General features: G+C 39.0%; 1 protein-coding gene across 2 annotated transcripts in view; it reads right to left on the bottom strand.

Moving 5' to 3' along the window:
• Window positions 1–1,067: 1,067 nt before the first annotated feature.
• LOC148879265 (Metallopeptidase M24 family protein) overlaps window positions 1,068–21,725 on the bottom strand; it is a 29,881-nt gene continuing 9,223 nt past the window's right edge. Inside the window, exons 8-13 of one of the 2 annotated variants that reach the window (XM_088960750.1) lie at window positions 20,496–20,686; window positions 10,031–10,139; window positions 9,796–9,950; window positions 3,095–3,187; window positions 1,984–2,064; window positions 1,068–1,284 (exon numbers count right to left, since the gene is read on the bottom strand). In XM_088960750.1, the coding sequence (XP_088816876.1) occupies window positions 1,213–1,284; window positions 1,984–2,064; window positions 3,095–3,187; window positions 9,796–9,950; window positions 10,031–10,139; window positions 20,496–20,686 (701 nt within the window). In that variant the 3' untranslated portion in view covers window positions 1,068–1,212. The remainder of the gene's footprint in view (window positions 1,285–1,983; window positions 2,065–3,094; window positions 3,188–9,795; window positions 9,951–10,030; window positions 10,140–20,495; window positions 20,687–21,725) is intronic. The other variant, XM_088960751.1, reaches the window with a different exon arrangement.

The raw sequence follows: 21,725 nt of genomic DNA, 5'->3' as shown, positions 1-21,725 counted from the left end.
CCCAGTGCCTACTCCAACAGTGAATGTTTTAATTTCATATTACATACAAGTACAAACAAATGCATAAACTTGAGATAGGAAGTCAAGTCAAATCGTTTTTCAAACAGAGGGTAGTTGTTATTGTACATGGACTTAAATATAAATATGGGTAGGACCGTAGGAAGGGATCAAGAAGAGAAGAGAGCAGAGGGCTCTCAGTCCTGGGAAACAGTGAAATGACTTTCTGGGTTTCAAGATTAATAATTTTCATTTTTTATTTTGTTTTAGGCAAAGAGCAAACAAAACACAACACAACAAAACAGAGCAAACTAAACCGTGTTTTTGGTTCGCTGGCCAAAACTACGACAAATTAGCATGTCAGCTGGAATCCTAATAATATTCCCTATTCCTTATAAAGTTATAATAAAGGGTCCATCCCAAACACAGACACAGACTTGTTTAATCAAACAATATGAAGTACACGTCTGGTCCAAATGGAGCAATGACCAAGATAAGAACTTAACTGGGGGAAGAAATGCTCCCGAGGTTCCAAGGATTAGTTTAATTTTTCAAACATTTTATAATATTTGTAGGAAGTAGGGACAACTGCACACTAATCAGCACTGCCTTCCTAGTTCCTAGGCTAAATCTACATTATTACTTTAATTGATGACTCTAGTATTCTAATCCCGAAGAGAAATCTATTCACCCAATTACTTCCAACTTTCAAGTCGGGTATGAAAAGCCTCACCTTCACATTGTTCATGCATCTTCACTCTGGGAGCTTTCTCCTTCTCCCCACTAGGTTAGACCTGCAACCAAACACACCCGACTCAAGGTCAAAGGCATGTTTGCGATATTTTCCTCAGTTCTGCTCAGATTGAACAAGCACTAGGACCCATCAGTATAATGGGCCCACGTCTGACTTAAATCTATCTGTGATCTACAACTAAACCATTACCCCAAAAACAAGCAGGAATAGGACCAACAGTGAAATGCGTCCTATCTGTGATCTACAAATAGACTTACCCTAAAAACAAGCATGAGTAGGACCAACAGTGCAATATCTGTGATCTACACCCAAACTATTACCCTCATCAACAACAGTATCTCATTAATAAACACTTAAAATCTTTTTGCATTTCCAACAGAACTTGACATTTACAATCGTTCTTTCTACTGTGTCATGCAAAATGAAGCCTTTGAACTTATTAAGGACAATAAAAAGTTCGATCATGGTTTCACAAGCGGCCTTGTGTTGCTCCAAAGCCATTGACGAGCAGAACCATCCAGCAAAGGGGAAACCTGCAGGAGTGTGCCCAGAAGTTAGTTAGACAGCTCAGACTAGTTTCTGAGAAAGAGATTTAAGAATGCAACGAACTTATAAGAATTTTTCCTATATGGCAATGCATAGAGACCAATAAGAAGAATTTAAGAGATCCGTTTACATAAACTACTTAGAATTTTGAGTAACCAGACAAACAATGTTTAAAAAGTTGAGAACAATTTGAACTGGATGAGTATGCCATGGGTATATTTGGTTATCCAGGTGTTACAGTTGGGAGACACAAGTCAAACAGAGGACATGGCCCTACAAGAATTGTAATGACAGAATAGGTTCTGAATAAATGGGATGTACACACAATAGATTTATAAGTATGTAATTTCAAATTAGGATCCATATTAAGTATATTTTAACACTTAATTGAGAAATACCCATGCAGCACCAGTGTCAGTATTGATAAAATGTTCTGTTGATATACCATTAAGCATGCTTAGGCGTCCAGGTATCATATAATTTGGGGATGCATGTTTAGTGAAAGATATTGACTATAGTGACAGATAGGGTTCATGTAAAAGGGATGGCAATGATGACGATGATGTTTGTTACCAAGATTACGATGAAATAAGGATGGCAGAACAGGATTTTTATAGTCTGTGTGCTTCAACAGTTCTCTTTTTTTTTTTTTTTAGTTTTACTGTAGCTATCTATAAATTACTGACCTTCTCCCAAACTTGTGAGTGATAATCATTGAGCCAATTGACCTCCGCAATGGACAATAAAGACAAATCTACTAATTTGCTCTGCAAGTGAAATATGCAACTACATTTAAAAATGTATGAATCAAAGCTGAAGAAAACCTTGAGAAATAAACTCAAGATTAAAATGATTGTTGCTACATGGCATGACATCAGCACACAAAAGAGAGATGAACTTATAACAATAATTATGTGCCAGAATACAATTGAAGATTGCAATCGTCTGCTACAGATTTGTAAATATTACCATCATATACTCAGTTTAAGCCTAGCCACTGACATGAGAAAACTATTTATTGAGGGTTCAGAGGTAAGACGCCTATTTTCAAGATTCAGAACATATATGATGCTAATGTATCTTACTGTTTGATCATGGTTTCTCATTTAATATGGAAGAATGTGAAAGTAGAGGAACAAGCAAGAGGATAATTAAACGGAGCAGAAAAAAAAAGCACGCATGTGAAGAAAACTCTTTTCTTTATATTTGGATTAAAATTCCCATAAGTAAAGAACAAAATCACTTAAAATTTATATATTACCATCCCATGCTTTCTTCTTCATTTACTTGATGACCCTAGAAATGTTTGTGTTTGTGCTACATAATATTTTTAATACCAAATACCCATCCGGATTCAAGACTCAACTTCCCAAACTAGAAGATTGGTATGTGTAACTGTGCTACATATCTAAGAACCGGTGTTTTAAAAACAGAACCAAACATCAACACAGTTAACTGGAAGGATGGTGGGTTTCACTGGTCAAATGGGCAGTTAGCCTAGTGAAATGATCAGAACTGTCAAAAATCTGGCACCCTTGTTTCAAACCATCTGGATCAATTATGATCTCAAAGCACTGATGAGAAGTTTTCCATGTGCTTGTGCAAATGGAAATCTAAATTATTTCTAATATATCTGCTTCTTAATTTTTCTCTTTTGAAAATGTTGCTTAATTGTTTGATGTTTAACTTGATGAGAAAAACTTACACATTATGAGTTTATCAGATATTATGCAATAACTTCCTGTCTGATAAAGTGGTGAGTAAAACATAAATAGTACCAGAAGTTCTCTAACATACCTGAATGGGAACAAATGTTAGCTTCTCAAATCCCAGATATATATTTCCTCCAAAATTGTTAGGTGTCTCAACCTCTTTCACAAAAAGGAGATTCTGCACAAAAAGATGGACGGTACCATGGTAGACCAGAATAAGAATATGCCCATGGTTGATATTTTCCTACCAACAGCCTGTGAGGTTCATCTATGCTAAGAAATGAAATTGACAAATTCTAAATTATCCAAGTTAGATGTGTCTACAAACAAGAATGTTGTATTATAAATCATGGATATCAACAACATTTAAACTGAAAGTGCATCACTAGGTTAAGCACAGTACAGATCATAGCAACTGTCTTCAGAACTTGTTCAATCACTAGAATACTTGGTGAAGAATTATAGTTAAGTACTTAGGCATCGTTGAAATTTCTGGTCTCTGTGAAGAGTGAAATCCAATATTTGCACCAATTTGTTAGGAAATTTCAGGCATCATGAAATTGTAGTTTCCTAGAACAAACATGCTATACAGTGAGTCAGTGACACAAACTAGGAATAATGATGGGAAAGAGCACTTAAGTCCATAACAGGGGAACCATGTCATGAATGCTTCTTCAAGATTGATTCAACAAATTTGTCATATACCCTGATGGATTTAGCAAGTATCTATTAACAGTCATTATTGCAGCAGTTGGTTGGTTAGTCCATGCAAGAGACAAGCTTGGGTGGCTTGGTTATTGGGTAGGGACTCACTCAGGGACATAAGCAGATTGGATAGATTACATTATAAAATTGATAATATTATATATTGTAACTAACTAAATTTTCTAAAAAGAAAAGTATAATTCTATTAAATAGAGGGAGAACCCCAAAAACAGCTAAACCAACTATATAATATAAGCATGTAAACAAAATTGTATAGAAAACTGTTAAGTTATTATTACATTTCTTACATTAATAATTTATATTAGTATCATAGTTTTCAAGGCGCCTAGGTGATGCTGGGCGATACTGGGGCGCCTAGGCGATAAAAATTTTATAATATAAAAATCTAACTCTTGACTAGTTCCCTAGTTTTATACACCATTCAGCATGTATATTAATTGAAAAAATAGCAATTCTCTTTATTAAGAACATTAAATTTCCTCTAAAAATGTGACAAATCATCACATCTAAAATATAAAAATCTTTTACATACATTAATATAATCATTTTCAAAAATAATACTGCTATGATAAGGATTTAATAGAGAATTTCATATCAATTAGCAGCTAAAGATATAGATTTCCTTCTATTTACTCCTTGTCTGAAAACAAAAGAAAAGTGATCTCTTCAGTGTTTGTTGATAACTCCTAGGATTTGGGCTCGAGAAGAGGTCTAAGGGATTCTGAAATGGGGATGGTCTCAGTTAAGGGAAGTCTTTCTTGATCAGTCTTGTAGAGATAGCAGAATTTGGAGACCTTCCCCTTCTGGTTTTTTTCAATTGCTCTTCTTTCTATAACATTTTGCTTCAGGCCTCTAACCTTGTAGGAACTTTCCTTCAAAGGAGGTGTAGGGTAGCCCTGTACCCCCAAAAATTCAGGCCTTTTGCTGGGAAGTGGCACTCCAAAAAATCAACACCTTGGATTTATTGCAAAAAAAGAGGCCAAATATGTGCCTCTCCCCCCATGTTTGTTGTCTCTGCTTGGGTTTTGGTGAGACAATTTCACATTTACTAATCTCATGTCCCTTTGTGTTCTTTATTTGGTCTTGGTTCTTGATAACTCGTTAGTTTGATGCCTTAAGGGCATCATTTTAGGGGTATTTTAGGCCTTAGAATAGTCAAAATGTCCCCTTTCCCAGTTAAATTCAATATTGTGACCTCTGAGAGTCTCTGTGCAAATCTTGGGGAAACTGGGGAAGTTTCAAGGCTGAAATGCAGTTTTTGGGAAGCTGGTGTGAAATCCAGCAGAGAGAGGGGGTGTTTTTGTGAAAAACTGAGCACAGGAGGGCGCCTCCTATCTGCTAAACCCAGAATGGTGCCCCTCCTATATTAGCATACTCCCCTCTCCCTAGAAAACCCTAGGGTGCCTTTCCACTCATTCTTTTCATCTCTAACAAACCCTAGCTGCCCCTAACTGCTAAATCCTCACCTTCCATTCCTTCCTAACATCTAATCTCCACCCTCCCTTCTAGGGCACCCTCTTTTGAGTGCATTCTAACCCTAGAGCGCCACCTAACTTCTAATCCTCACCATTCATCCTTTAGCCACTAGATCTCAGCCCTCTATTTCACTCTCTATCTCAGCCATTCACCCTAGGGCGCCACCCACTCCTTTTAATCTCCACCTTTCAGCCCTAGGCACCTAAATCTCCACCATCCAATTCTGGACGCCCAAATCTCAGCCCTACACAATATTGGGTGCTCTCTCCTTCTCTTCTCAGCCTTAGGATCACCGTAGAACAATCCTAACCCTTCATTCTAAACCCTAGGGCCCCCATATTTTCTGCTAAAACCCAGTTGCCACCCCCCTCTCTCTCTAATCCCAGTTTTATCCACCCTTTTCTATAAAAAGGACCTAAGGGGTCCTGAGAAGGGGTTGTATTCTGCCCCCAAGTAAGACAGAAGGTTGTTCTTGAGAAGTTCAAGGGTAGAGGAAGAGGAGAACGCCCAGGCAAGAGGAGGGGTTCTTGCTTGCAGTTCGCTTAGCCACTACTACCACCTCTAGATTCGGATCCCAACCAATTTTCCATTAGTTTCGGATTTACTTTCCGTTCCTTAATTTCCAATTCTTATTTTTATTTATGCAATTTACTTTTATCTAGTTTAATTTGTCTTCCTTTCTGTAGATCTGAAATTCGGCCAAATAAGATGGAAGGCCTAGCTCGAAGAGCTCGAGGGTCAAAGGAAATTTGGCTACCTCTGACTGAGTTGCAAACTTTCTATTTAGTTTATTTATTTATTTATTTCTGTCATTTATTTATCTTTTTGCAAGTTTCACTTTCAGCATTGTTAGAATTTTATGTTAATGGATTCCAGTTTAATTAATTAAATTTTGTGTTTCTGCAATCTCCAATTGTGTTATTTTGTCCGGATTGAAGTACGTAACGATTTTTCCCTCGCTTCCCTATGGATACGACCCCTTTCTCACCACTAACTATGTTTGTAGTTATTTTGAGAATCGGAAAAATTTATAATTATTGAAACTTGTGTTCCGAAGTGGTTAACGACACGCTTTCGAATACACCTGTTCTCTTCTCTCTTTGGTTGTAGTTGGACTCCCTCCTCGAGCGTGGTGAACCTCTTTGATCCAACTTTTTGCAGGGCAACCAACGGTTTGTGGAAGAATTATGTGGAGAGCCACTAGAGCTGTTGCATTGTGGCAGGAAAGAAACAATAGGATCTTCAAACTTCAAAAGTAATTGTAGATCCAAGGAAGAGGTTGTGGAAGGAGTAACTACCAAGGTTATCCATTGGTTGAAATCCTATGATCTTTTTAAGGATTTCTCAACTGAAGACATTTATAGAAGTTGTGTTAGACAGTTTTTGTATGCCCTTAGCTTCAATCAGAATGATGTACATTATGAGTTTGTTGTAAATGAATAAAGTACATATTTGATTAATGTTCCTTTGGTATGTTTCTGTGTAATACCCTTAAGCTGAGCACTTAATGAGACTTGTGTTAGTTTAGAATGTTCACAGCCAGTGGGTCAGTCTGGGGAGACATATCCTGATAAGGCTGACACTGATGTGCCACCAAGTCGGTTGGGGTGGCCTGTCTCAACCGCCAGGGTGAGACCCAAGGCACATGCAGTGTAGGATTAATTGATCTTTGAACCAGACCAGATTTCCAGTATTGCCCTGGACCTTGGAGATTAATGGACAAAACTGAAAAGTTACACCCGACCCCTAGACTCGATTATGATACTACACTAGGTGTCGGATTGGGCTGTCTTTGATGTACCAATCAGTGAGATCCTTAGCGGGGGGTCAAAACTTGGGCATGTTGGGGCAGTCTGAGAATTCATCTGAGTGGGTGATCATAGTGACAGGATCAGCCCCTTTGTCGGAAAAATGTAATGATCGGGGATGCACTCTCACTAATGGAAACCAAGACTGCCAGCAGCAGATTTCAATCATTGAGATTTGTTTTGCAAAATATATTTTATATGAGATATCAAAGTATATATATATATATATATATGTTTGCGTGTGTGTGTGTGTGTGTGTGTGTGTTTGCAAGATTAGCCCATCAGGTATTTTATATGTGTGTGTGTGTGTGTGTGTGTGTTTGCAAGAAGGTTTTAATTCCCGGAATCCATGTAAGCAGAGAGTGCAATACTGTTCCTTGTAGTCGAGGGAGAGGTCATCTCTTGTCGGGTAGTGTTTGATCATTATAGGCTGAGAGGTTAAGTGTAAGACCATTGAGGATAATACCTGATGGGCTAATCTTGCATCTGCCCACAGTCCTTGGGTGTTACAAGGTGGCTTGGCCCAGGGACCACTTAAGGTAAGTGTTGGGCCCATAGAGCCCATTTGATGGGTTTCAGGAGTGCACTGTCCATAATAGTGTATTCGGCCAGACCTTGTAACAAAGGCTAGGCTGAACCCATGTGACTGATGTGTAGATCAATGCTTGGGTCCCACGCCATACAAGGAAGCCCAACTGGGCAGCAGTTAGGAAGGCTAAGTGAGCACATGACCTTAATGGGCCTAAAGCCCATTTTGAACTGGGCTGTTTTAATTAGTTAAATATGGGGCAAATTTTGGGATGGATTAGTAGATAGGATAGGGTCTTAACCCTATCCACTCAGAGAGTTTAGATCTAAATGTGATTTAGATCTGAAAACCTCCTAATGAGATTAGGAGAAGGCTGATCTAATCTGCAGATAAGATAAGGGTTTATCCTTATCACCTAAAGGGATGTCTGATCCAAATATGATTTGGATCAGCAACTCCTAATGGGATTAGGAGCTGATCCTTTAAGGTTACAAAAGAAGGAAGGGGCGGCAACCTTTAGATTATCACAAGATCATCAGATCACTGCAAGTCTTTAGAGCTGAAATCACAGAAGAGAGAATTCAGCATACCTGCGAAAATACTCTCTTGCCGCCTCCTTCCTGCCACCGCCTCACTTGCCAGTTCGACCTCCTTTTCAGTGGGAGAAATCAAGATTCAATCTTGATATCAGTTCCTTGTGAAGGGACTGATAGGAACCTGTGCTCACGTGCCATTCTGCTATTTCTTGCGAAGGAATAGGTTCTTGGAGAAGAACACTGCTGATTCTGCTCCATCCTACATTGCGCCATCTTCAGTGGGAACAGTCTTTGGATCCTTCCTTGGGCGTGAACACCTTCGTTGGGAGATACTATTTCTCCGTATCAGGTATAATCCTCTCCTACTGCTTTTGTTCAGATCTGATTCAGTTTATGGTTCAAGATTGATCCTTGAAAATATGATTTTCTAAATAAGGAATGCGATTCCCAGTTGAAGGGAGAGAATTTTTTTGAAATTTTCCCACCTTATTCCGCAAGATTTGGGCGTCCATACGATGGATCTCTCATCCCTTCAAGTTGGGGTACTGTGGCATCTACTACTACTACTTCCAAAGCTATGATACACGAAGTTTGGTCCCCACTGGCACAACAATAGGTAAACCTGAACTTTGATGGAAGCTCTATAGGTAATCCGGGCCCATCTGGTATAGGAGGTGTGTTCAAAGATAATGAAGGCAAGATAAAGGCTTTGTATTCTGGTCTAGTAGGAGTTGGAGATTCTTTAAGAGCGGAAATCTTGGCACTACATCAAGGTGTAAAACTGGCCAAGCAATTGGGGATACAGCAGATTGAAATAGAGGGAGACTCTAAATTGGTAATTGGGTGGATGCAATCAGGGCAGATGGGAATTTCGCAATATAGACAGCTGATAAGGGAAATACTTAGCATAACAAGGGAGGCGGGTGTTTGTTTCAAGTGGGTAAGGAGATGAGCAAATGGTTTTGCTAACGCTCTAGCAAAACAAGGGACTGTAAGGGAGAAACTTTATTGGGCAGTTCTGTAATCTTTGATGTTTATTGGATCATCATTTTCTAATAAGGGTTGAATTCTGTATTTCAGCTTAATTTATCTCTAATGAAAATTATCATTTCTGATAAAAATAAATATTCAAGATGGGAAGTAAAATAGAAAAAAGCAAGGACGGAATTGCTGTTTTATTTAATTAGAGAGAGAGAATGAAAAAAAAAACAGAACCTTTTTATAATTCTATTCTTTCTTTATTTCTTTCTTCCTTTCTTTATTTCTTTTTCTCCTCAAAACCCTTTGATCTTTTAAATTTCAATAATAAAACACTAAAACAAAGTATATTGATATATATATATATATATATATATATATATATATATATAGCATATAATAAAATGTATTAACACATACATTAATAAGATACAGCAATATAAATGATACTATAAAAGGTGCCTGCCTTGTCATTTTTGTCGCCTAGGCTGGTGCTTAGTCACCTAGAAGGGTGCCTAGTTGCTAAAAGTCAAGGCATTTGGGCGAGGCACCCAGCCAAGGGTGCCTAGGTGGACGCCTTGACAACTATGATATTTAGTATGCAGATGTAATCGATATTATATGTGAGGTTCACTGTCTAGCTATGGAGGAACACACTGTTTGACAACACTTTTACCAAGTGCAAGTGCATTTTATTACACACAGGCGCATCTGAGCAAAATGAAAATCTCACCTCAATCCGAATGCCGAAAGAATGGTCTTCATAATAGCCAGGTTCATTGCTAACAATCATGCCTTTCTGCAATGGAGTCATATTCCCAAATCGAAAGCTTATACTCTGAGGGCCTTCATGGACATTCAATGCTGCTCCTACACCGTGGCCAGTTCCTAACACATAGAGGAAGAAGAACCCAATGTCAATGCCAAAAGCTTTCTTTCATATCTCAAGATATGGTCATGAAGAGTACCATGCCGGTAATCAAGTCCAATCTTCCAAAGGGAAGAACGAGCAAATGCATCCAGTACAAAACCAGGAGTATTTTCAGGGAATACCGCCTGATCAAGAGCTATATGACCCTGTAATCCAGATCAAGTTAGAAATTACCATTACTTCAAATTTGAAAAGGCCAAACTGAATCACTTAGAATATTAGAAATAAAACAACTAATATGTCTTGATATCAACAAGATTCGGGATTGCAGAAATGGGAATCGACAAGTTTTGAGTGATAATATAACCTAATAACCTAATGACAAGAGCAGCAATTTTGTGGACTATATTGGAAGAAAGTAATTTCAGGTTGTTTAAGGAACAAAATAAGACCATGGAGGCAGTGATTGAAAGCATAACTGTGAAGGTGGTTCATTGGATCAAGACCATGGAAGTGTTCAAAACATTCTCAGTGGACAGCATTATGAGATAATAGAATGTAATTGCAGCATCCTCAACTTGTAGAAGCACAACCCAGCAGCAATGGATTTCATGAAGCAACACAAAAATTAAATTGAACTTTGATGAAGTATGCTTGGTAGCCCAGGGCCTTCTGGGCACAAGTGTTAGAGATAATAAAGATAGTTTCTTGGTTTTGTATTCAGGACCAATTGGCTATAAAGAATCATTAAGGGCAGAGATAGCATCTGTATTGCATGGTCTGACATTAGCCATGCAACAAATTTACAAAAAAAAATTGAGATAGAAGAAAATTCCAAATTTGTGGTATGCTGGTTGAACAACAGCAAGGAGCTTGGGTCTATAGACAAATGTTGAGGGAAATTAGCAAGGGAAATGGAAGCTACCTTCAAGTGTGTGAAAAGAATGTCAAACTGTTTTGCTGATACTTTAGCAAAACAAGGGGTCAATAGGGAGCAAATTTTCTCTAAGAAAAAAGGGTACTTATCTTTCAGTGATAGAAAGACATTGATTAGATCAACCCTCTCCAACCTGCCTTTCTATTACATGTCAAGTTTTAAGCTTCTGGTAGGTGTGAGCAGGAACGTAGAGAAGACGATGAGAGATTTTCTTTGGGATCCAGGGGAAGTTAAGAGGGATCATAGGATCAGTTGGGAAGTGGTCAGTAGAGGCAAAAATGTAAGGGGTTGGGATTTGGGAATGGGTAATATACATAGGAGGAACTTAGATATTTTGGGGAAATGGCCAGAGAATGTTGCAGATTAGGACAAACTATGGACAAAGGTGATAGTGAGCATTCACGAGCTTTTGGATAACGGTTGGGATGTTTGAGCCAAGGTTCAAAATTTTGATACATATTGGGCTGTATCGCCCAATACGTATCGTAATGTACGCTTCCCGATATGCCCCTACATGGAGTGTTTCTAGGTCTAACCTGATTCAAGGGGTAGATGGGCCTTAAATTGACCCCTCTAAACCAGGTTGGAAAAAAAAAAAAACTAAAAAAAAGGATGCAAAGGCATATCGAACTGTATCGATATTTTAAACCTTGGTTAGAGCATCGGCAAGGGCAAGTCAAGCTTCTCCTTAAGGCCATCAATGTGGTATTACCACTTTTCACTCCTTTTATCAAATACAATCTTTGTAGTGCTAATCGTATTAAATTTTGGGAACATGTATGGTTGAGGTCTTCCCCCTTGAAGGAACAATTTCTCTCACTTTTTGCACTCTCTTTTTAAAATTGAGCCTATTTCCAAATTTTTGGTTCCTCCAGCTTCGAGTAATGGCTTTAATTGGGATTTGGCTTTTGAAGGGGTATAAGAGATTCTAAACTTCAGAATGTACTCACTCTACTTGAACTGTTGAAAGAAGCCCTTTTTTATCCTTCTAAGGTTGATAAACGAATCTGGACTTGTACTCCTTTTGGTTCTTTCTCTTGTTCTTCCTTTTTCGAAGCCTTATCTCAACCTTCCTCTAGTTTTTTGCCTTCCTTTCCTACTAAGGAGGTATCATATAAGCCTATTCTACCCAGAGTTGGTGCTTTCTATTGGAAAGTTGTCCATGGGAAGATTAATACTTTTTTTTTTTTTATCAATAACTCAGATTTCATTAAAAAAGAGAGAAAAGATACAAGGGAACAATAAAGAAGAGACAACCTCTCTTTTCTCCCCCATCCAAACAAGAAGACAAGGGAAAAAATTACAAGATGGCCCAAAATAAAGAGTCCCTAGTTGCCCCCCTATTTAGCTAACCCATCACTCCATCAGAAAAGGAGTTAGCATTTCTTTTAACCCAACTCATCTTCACCTCAATATTCTTAGTCAACCAATTGAATTTCCTCTTCTCATTGATGTAGTTCCAAAAATTAGTTGTATCATTTTTGAGCCAATCCACTACCAGTTTAGAGTCACCCTCTATGACCAATTTGGTGATGTTCAGTTCAAGCATCCTTTGAGTTCCTTCGCTAACAGTTGAAATCTCAGCTCTGAGAGAATCACCCACTCCTATTGGTCCCGAAAAGAGAGCAACTACCAGAAGATTAATACTTGTGACTTGCTTCAAAGAAAACAACCAAAGTGGTGTTTATCCCCTCACGGGTGTATCTTATGTAAGGTAATGGTGAGAGTTGCCATCACTTATCTCTTGTTCTTTCACTACTTTTATTTGGGAATGGTCCTTTTCCTTGTTTGGGTGCAAGTAATGATTTAGAAAGAGACTAGAGGTCTTAAATGCTTGAAAATGTTTTATATGTTTGGTTTTATTTTTAAATTCTCATTTGAATATGCTTTACATAATTACATCTTATGTTTATGTATTTTAATTTTAGATAATAGGTTTTATAAAACATTATTTTAAAATTTAAGTTTATATTTTTTATTAATATTATGTTTAGTATTTTTTTTTTGAATTTTCTGACATTTTTTATTTTTAGCATTTTTTTTTATAATTTTGCACCTTGCTTCAAAAAGGCACGTGCCTCGCCTTAAAATGGCCCAAAGGAGATCTTACGTGGAGGTGCTGAGATCTAATAGCGGGTATCTTGTGCCCAATTTACAAAGGAAGCTAGAAAGGTTGAGTCGGGTTCTCATAATCTGGCCCAATTGCTCAATCTAGGTCTTAAGATTCAAGTTGGGTCATGTGACCCTTTAAAAGCTCATGCGCATAGGTCCTGTGCGCCTCTGGGAGGTGATTTTTGTGGTCTATCATCATCCCCATCGACCTCTGTTCGTTTGTCTCTCCCCCAAATGAAGATGGCAAAAAAATTCCCCCCCCCCCTCTTCTCTTTCTCAGGCAGCAGGCGCCTCATCTGCACAAGGGAAGAAGCTTCAGTGGAGGTCGGCTGCTGAAGAGAACTCCACGACCCCTGAAAAGCCGAACTCTCGTTACAATAGGGTCTCGTAAGGAGACTCTCAAGATGATTCAGACTGGGAGGTTTTGAGAGATGTGAAAGAGGAAGAAGGAGATCAGCCATCGAGTATAGGTAGCATCAACTCAACAAAGGCCTGTAACTTCATAGATTTCAAAGCTTTTGGAACTGAATTGCTCTTTAATGAAGAATCTAGTACGGAAATTCTGGAGCTACAGGAATCGGGGGATGGTGACTCTATTGTGGGTAGCGGGTTTGAGGAGATGGGTATCCACTGCAAACCAACTATGGAACCACGTGAGGAACAGCTCCCCCCAACTGCGCAGGTGGCTACTGAACCTGAACTCGAAACGTCAGGGTTTGTATTTGGAGTAATCGATGAAAACTAGAATCAGGATCAGGGAGTTTCTTCCCCCCTTCCTCTCATTCCAATTCTTTCTTCCTCCCCGTTTTACTGTCAAAAATTCAACTGATATTGATCCTTGTAGTAATCATCGGCCTTTGGATTTTGCAGCTCCAGTTGTTGAAACTTCACCAGTGGCAGATATTGACCCATGTGCAGCAGTAAAAGAAGTTGGGGGAGGAGATAAAGACAAGGAGGAGGAACAAATCCTAAAAATGATTTAAGTGATGGAATCTGAGAAGTAGGGGAAAATGAAACTATTGTAGGCACAGAAGAAAAGGGAAAGGAATTTAGTGTGTTAGATGAGAGAAAAGATGAATGTAGAGAATCACCCAAACTAAAAGGAAAGGAACAAAAAGAAGCCAAAGGGAAGGTCTATCTTAGAAAGTAGGCAGAAGAAGACAAAAAAAAGAAAGAAAGAGGAGAATGAATGCGGTGGAAAAGCTAGCCTATGGAGTATCCTATGAGAAGACTGTAAATAGAAAGAGGGAGAAGAAAAGAGGAGACTAGGAATTGGAAATAAGAATGGGCCTAGAAAACAAGTGGAATGAAGATTCTTTGTTGGAATGTAAGAGGGTTAGGGAGTGCAAAGAAGAGGAGAATTATCAGGAATGTGATAAGAACAGAGAGACCGGTAATAGTCATGATACAGGAAACAAAACTTTCGGATTTGGATGGAAGATGGATAAGAAGTATCTGGAGTAGCAGGGGTCTAAGTTGGTCTTTTGCCCCGTCTTGGGTGCCTCGGGTGGGATCCTTACAATTCAGAAGAATGAGGAAGTTGACTGTCAAGAGGAATTGATAGGACAATACTCAATACCAATAAAAGCCAAGAGGATGAGTGAAGATAGAATATCATGCCCTTTTGTCAGTTTTATTTGGAATTGGTTTACTTCCCTTTTTGGGTGCAGGTGGTCTTCTCCTAACCGGATAAACATTCAACCTTAATGGTTATAGTGGTAAGACAAGGAGAGGAAGGATTTCTTGGAGGTGCACTAGAGCAACAATACTTTGGACCATTTGGGAGGAAAGAAATGATAGAATATTTGAAAGTAAAGAAAAATGCAAGGAAGCTTTAGTGGAAACAATAACATTGAGGGTGGCACATTGGGTAAAAAGTTTAAAGCTGTTTTCAGATTTTAAAAATTGAAGACTTTTTTAGGATTTGGGGGCTTATTGCTGCTTCATCACCTATGAGGCAGCAGGTTTGTGAGACCTGGTCCCCTCCAACAGAGGGTTGAAAGAAGCTGAATTTTGATGGGAGTTGTGTGGGTAACCCAGGCCCTTCAGGTATTGGGGGATTAGAAATGAAAATGGTTACATTATTGCTCTGTTCTCCGATGTTGTGGAAGGGGGTGATGTAGCTAGGGCAGAGTTTCTAGCTTCAGTATATGGGGTTGAGAAGGCCAAAGAGCTGGGGATTAATAGATTGATCATCGAGGGAGACTCAAAAACTGTGATAAAATGGTTGCAAAAAGGGGAAGGAGTGACCTGGCAACTGAAGAATGAATTCAAAAGGTTCTAATGGATGTCAAAGAATATGTCTATTCATGTGGATTGGGTTAGGAGATCGGCCAACAATTTGGCTAATAGCTTAGCAAAGCAAGGGGTTCAAAGAACAGATATGTTTTGGGCACATTTGTAATTTTGTCCTAGGTCAGCTTCTATGTTGATTTCTTTGCAACTTCTTGTTGTATATTAAAGCATCTTAATTAATGAAACTTTTCAGAGTTATTGATAAAAAAAAGGATGAGTGATGGAAGGGATTGGGTGTTGAGTAATGTGTGTGGCCCAAACTCATATAGAGAGAGGGATACATTCTAGGGAGAGCTAGCTACAGTGAGGGGCCTTTGGGAAGGTTCATGGTGTTTGGGAGGGGATTTCAATGTAATAAGGTATGCAAATGAGACAAACAACCCCAATCAGTCCATAACAAGTATGAGACACTTCAACTCCTTGATTGAATCCCTAGAACTAAGAGAACCTACCTTGCTACAAGCCTCTTTCATCTAGTCAAATCTTCAAGAAAATCAAGTGTGCTCAAAACTGGATAGGTTCCTTTTCTCCATTGGTTGGGAAGAGTTGTGGGGAAACTTAACATTGAAAGCCCTGCCTAGAGTAACCTCTGACTAAACCTATTCATGGGTCAGTCCTAGTCGGGCTCAGGCCGGGCTTTTGCTCTTCATTAACAAGATTTTTTCAGGCCCGAGCTCGAAGACCAACCTAACAGAGGCTGAAATGCATGATTTGTACAATGTTAAGAAATGCAGGACTCGCCACCGGAGAGGGGCGAATGAATTCACTGGTGGCGCGGCTGGCACCGGTGCCTAAGTTTGCTGGTGCTTGAGTTTGTTGGTTCCAAAGAACATGCAACAGTGCGTGAGAATGAGAACTACAAGAGAGAGGACTGGTGGCGAGAAAGAGAGAGAGAGAGAGAGAGAGAGAGAGAGAGAGAGGACTCACCGCCGGAGAGAGAGACGATCGGTGCTTGGGCTCGCCTGTCACCTCTAAGACTGAGAACTGTGGTTGCCTGCCTGGGTTTGCGCCGGTTTTTAAGAGTGAGAGTGATGAGAAGATAAAAGATGAAAAGGGGGAATATGAAAGGGTTAATTGACTAGGGTTTACAATAAAATACAAAATATCGGGTCGGGCTTTTGTGACAAATCTCAAGCCCGACTCGTAAAATAGTCGGGCTCGGGCTTTTAGGCCCGAGGTCAAGCCCATGGGCTAAAATCCATGAGCAATCCCGTCCGGGGGTCAGGCTGGATCGGGCTGGCCCGTCAAGCTACTCGGCCCATGAACATGTCTACCTCTGACCACTACCCCCTAAGTCTCTACCAAGAAAACCTTATTGAAGGCCCCATACCTTTTAGATTTGAGAATATGTGGCTAGAAGTTCCAATATTGGTGGTTAGAAGGTGGACTAACGGCTAGAGAGAAAGTGGTTAGATTCTCCAAGAAGTTGAAAAGATTGAAGGAAAAGGTCAATGAGTGGAATAAAGAGGAATTTGGAAAACTCGAGGTCATAAAGGAGGAATTAGCTAGGAAAATAGAGGAAGTGGACCAAAAGGAGGCCCGAAAAGAGTGTGGGCTGGAGGATACATCTAAAAAATGGAATTTAAAAGTGCAACTAGAGGAGATCCTAAGGAAAGAAGAAATTTATTGGAGACAAAAATCTAGGTGTAAATGGCTTCTGGAGGGGGATGGAAATACCAAAATTTCCCACTCCCTAGCAAATAGGAGAAGATAGAAAAACCAAATCTCCAGTAATAGAGGTGGAGGAAAGAGTAGTAAACTCAAAGGAGGAAATTGAAAGGTGCTTTGTGGATCATTTCAAGTCAACTCTTGCCTCCTCTGTTGAAAGCAATTTGGAATTGGGAGAATTACAGTGGGACAGAGTGCCAAAATCTGAAGCTTCCCTCCTAGAAAGAGCTTTCAGTGTAGAAGAGGTACATGAAGCAATTTTCTCAATAGATAGATTTAAAGCTCCGGGGCTGGATGGTTTTTCAATAGCTTTCTATCAGGATTGTTGGGAAATTTTGAAAGATGATTTAATGGATGTATTTGTGGAGTTCTATAAAAAAGGGGATTTATCGCCAAGAGTAAATGCAACTTTTATTGCTTTAGTGCCAAAAAAGAAAGAGGCCAAAACCCCTAAGGATTACAAACCGATAAGTCTTGTGGGTAGCTTGTATAAGATCTTTGCTAAAGTCCTGGCTGGTCAATTGAAGACTGTCTTGCCCTTTGTTATCTCTTAGAACTAAGGAGCTTTTGTAGAAGGGAAACAAATTGTGGATCAAATCTTAGTGGCAAATGAATGTGTGGCAGCTAAGAAAAAACAAGGTGGCAAAGGTTTGATTTGTAAATTGGACCTAGAAAAAGCTTATGATATGGTGGAATGGTCCTTCCTATTGAATCTCATGGAAAATATGGGTTTAGGTGAAAGATGGAGACTATGGATTAAAGGATGTATTAGCTCGGCATATTTTTCTATCCTGATGGATGGGGTAGCAAAGGATTTCTTCCAGGCTAAAAGAGGACTCAGACAGGGTGATCCCTTATCCCCATTCTTATTCACCTTTGTGGCTGAGGTCTTGAGTAGACAAATCATCAAGGCTGACCAAGATAATCAGTTTAAAGGATGGAGGATTGGTAGTTTAGAAGTGGTGGTTTCTCGCTTGCAATTTGCTAATGATACAATCATTTTTTGTGAAAGTTGTAATGAATCCAGTTTAAGGAATCTGAAAAGTTTGTGGACAAGTTTCAATAGACCTCCAAACTAAAAGTGAATTGGGGAAAAAGCTGTGTAGTTGGAATAAACATTCGGGAGGGGGACATCTAAGCCATGGCAAATTTGCTAGAATGTGAAGTGAAAAGCTGGCATCTAGAATACTTGGGTATGCCCTTGGGGGGAAATCCAAAAGCTAAAAGTTGGCAATGTGGATGAGAAATTATATTTCCTTGGGGGGAAGAATCACCTTGATAAAATCTACCCTAGCAATCCTGCCCACTTATTTCCTCTCCACCTTTAAGATCCCGGTGAAAATAGTTAGGAAGTTAGAGAAGATTATGAGGGATTTTTTGTGGGAACCTGACAATGAAAAGAATGATCATTTAGTGAAGTGGGAACAAGTTTGTTACCCTAAGGAGCAGGGTGGCCTAGGTATAGGGAACATATTAAAGAAAAATAAGGCCCTTCTAGGGAAATGACTATGGAGATTCCCTTGTGAAGAAGATAGGTTGTGGCACAGGATCATTAAAAGCATTCATGGTGAAGCAGATAACGGATGGGATGCATAAGTAGCTTCCAATGCAGCTCCAAATTCCCCCTAGAAGGCAATCTTTGAGGTACTACCAACCTTTCTTCAATTTATCCGGCTTGATGTTGGGTGTGGCAATAAAGCATTGTTCTAGGTGGCAAGACCTTTGGGTTGGGGATTTGCCTTTTATGGTTAAATTCCCGGACCTCTACTCCTTATCAAACCTTAAAAACAAACCTGTTGCTAGGATTGGCATGCTTTCAAACTTGGGTATCTGATGAGTTTTTGCTCACCTCAGGAGTCTCTTCGAGGGAGACCCTTCCTCCCACGTAGAAATGACGGGAAAAGAGAGAGAGAGAGAGAGAGAGAGAGAGAGAGAGAGAGAGAGAGAGAGTGGATTCAATTTGCATGCTTCATTCATTTGGCCAACCCATATTTATAATGGTTTTGGTTACAAAATATCTCAACAAACTCTGAGTTCTAACGAATTCATGCAGAGGGACCAGCTGACGTGTTGCTTGTTGCAGTTGGGTGTTGTAACTGCTTGAGTGTGTTCTTCCTCATGTAAGTGCAAGTGAGTGGAGGTCTAGGCCTTTGGGTTGGGTCTGAGCCTTGGTTCCCAACAATATCTCTTGGGACTTTGGCTTCAAAAGAGGGTTGAGGGAAAATGAATGTGAATCCCTAGTGCTTTTGATCTCAACCCTTGAGAAGGTCTATTTAGACCAATCTATAGTTGATAGTAGAATTTGGTCCCCAACTCCTTATGGTTTATTTTCTTGTGCCCCTTTCTTTGGTTTGCTCACTCACTCTGATCCTTTGGGGGTGAACTTCCTAGTGAGAGAAATCTGGTATAAACCGATCCCTCCAAAAGTACAAGCTTCCTGTTGGAAATTGTTCCTAGAACACTTGTGATGTGCTATAGAAAAGAAGGCCAAACAAATGCCTTACTCCTCATGTGTGTGTCCTTTGTATGGATTATAGTGAAACCCTACCCCACTTACTTTTATCCTGCTCTTTTGTTTCTGGTATTTGGGATTTTGTTTGTTCTCTCTTTGGATGCAGATGGGCTCCCACACAAGATGTGGTAAGTCTATTCAGCCCCTCCTTCCTGAGGCAACAGAACAAAAGAGGAAAGTGCTTATGGAAGGCAGCAAGAGCTGGCTACAGTATGGACCATATGGGAGGAAAGAAATCAAAGAATTTTCTCTAAAAAAAAGTAAATCAAAGGAGGAAGTTATTGAAGCCATAAAAATCAGAACTGCACATTGGGCGATGACCATGGAGTTATTCAAAAATTTCTCCACGAATGAGATTCTAAGAAATTGGACTGAAGTAGCACAAACAGATGCACCCAAAGCAGTCGTAAGAGTGGAAAGGAAGCCACCTGCACTGAACAAACCAAAACTAAACTTTGATGGGAGTTCTTTTAGTAACCCAGGAAGGGCAGGCATAGGGGGTGTGATTAGAAATCATGTGGGTGTGGTGATGGCACTCTTCTCAGGCCAATAGGTATTGGTGACTCAATACAGGTTGAATCTCTAGCTCTACTTCAAGGTCTAAAGATGGCTGAGCAGATTGGAACAACAAATTTAGAAATAGAAGGAGACTCACTACTGGTCATTTCTTGGGCTAAAAACATCACATCAGCACCTCGGAAGCTCAAATTTATCTTCAGAGAAATTGACATACTTGCAAGGAGGCTCAATTCTCAGTTTGGTTGGGTCAAACAGAATGCAAATGGGATGGCGGATACCCTAGCAAAACAGAGGGAAAATAGTACTGGGAAGAACTGTAGCTGCTTGTGGGTTAATGCATTACAGCAACCTATAACTATTGTAACTGTTTGTAACTTTTTCTCTGTTATTAATAAGAAATTTTTGCTGATAAAAAAAAAGACAACCACCACAGCCAATTTTGAATCAACTAAAATATCCAAAATACAATATACATTTCTAACTAAAAATATAGATTGACAGCAGTGCAAGATTTATTACCTGTAAAACTCGGGTGAAGCATTCTTTTTGTCGTGAAGTAGGTTCACCGAAATGCACTGTCCTTGTTATGTCTGTTGTACCATCGATATATTGTGCACCACTATCTAATAGGAATAATTTATTAGCATCCACCACACTGCAGCTCTTGGGCTCTGGTTTGTAATGTATAATAGCACCATTTCCACCAGAAGCTGAAAAAAAAAAACTACTCATGGTTTCTGAAGTGGAATAAAAGGAGGTTTAAATGCATTAAACTTTACTTGTTTTTGGACTCCCTTCCCTTCTCCAGTAAGGAATACAAATAACTAACCAAAAACTTCTAAGTATTATCGTCGTCACCCAAGCCTTATCCCAACTATATGGGATCAGCTACATGAATCCTGTTTCACCATTCCATTCTGTTTAATGCCATATCCATTGTTAAATTATTAGCACTTAAATCATTTCTCACTATTCAACCCATGTTCTTTTTGGTTTACCCCCTATGGCCCTACCCTTTGTTTCCCCTTCAACTTGCAACAGATCACTTCTTATGGGTGCTGTCAAAGGTCTCCCAAAAAACTTCTAAGCATATATACATGAAATGAAATACCATATAAACATTAGAGGTTTAGTCAACCAAGGTCTATCAGTATTTTTACCGTCAGTCCAACTGTTGGTAAACTGAAAAAGAAACAAAAAAAAAAAAGGAAAATATGTATAAAACAGAATAACCTACTAAGTTCTGCAAGAAAATGGTTTATTCTATGAGAAGTATATCTCCTTAGGCTCCCTTTATTTTTGCTGTAAATAAAAAGGAAATATGAGTGGTTAAATAATTAAGAACGAAAACTTTACAATGCAAATATTTACTTTGCATCTGCTTTCTGATATTGTTTGTTTCTTTTTCTTTCTTTCCATTTTTCTTCGAGAATTAGGAAAAAAACTGAGTAAAAGAAACATTTATAGTCTTTTTTTTACATCCAAAATCTCAATAAAAATAGTTTCAATTAGTTTCTAATAAACCCCCCTTGTCTACCTTTCACTAAAGAAAGAATTACACTTCAGTAAGAATGAAAAAAAAAAGCATCCTCCCTTAGAAGAATATAATCCACTTGAATTATTTGATAGCAAAAACATAGTTCAAACTGTATACCAACATTCTTTATAGATTGGCAAACCAGATATCAACGTGACTATCCACACTATTGAGCTGATAAAAAATAAATAAAAAAGTATCTCACTTTTTGA

Source organism: Nelumbo lutea, chromosome 1 (genome assembly GCF_056320005.1).
Source record: "Nelumbo lutea isolate HS-2025 chromosome 1, American lotus-T2T, whole genome shotgun sequence".
NCBI lineage: Eukaryota > Viridiplantae > Streptophyta > Magnoliopsida > Proteales > Nelumbonaceae > Nelumbo > Nelumbo lutea.
This window is presented reverse-complemented; position numbering and strand designations above follow the sequence as displayed.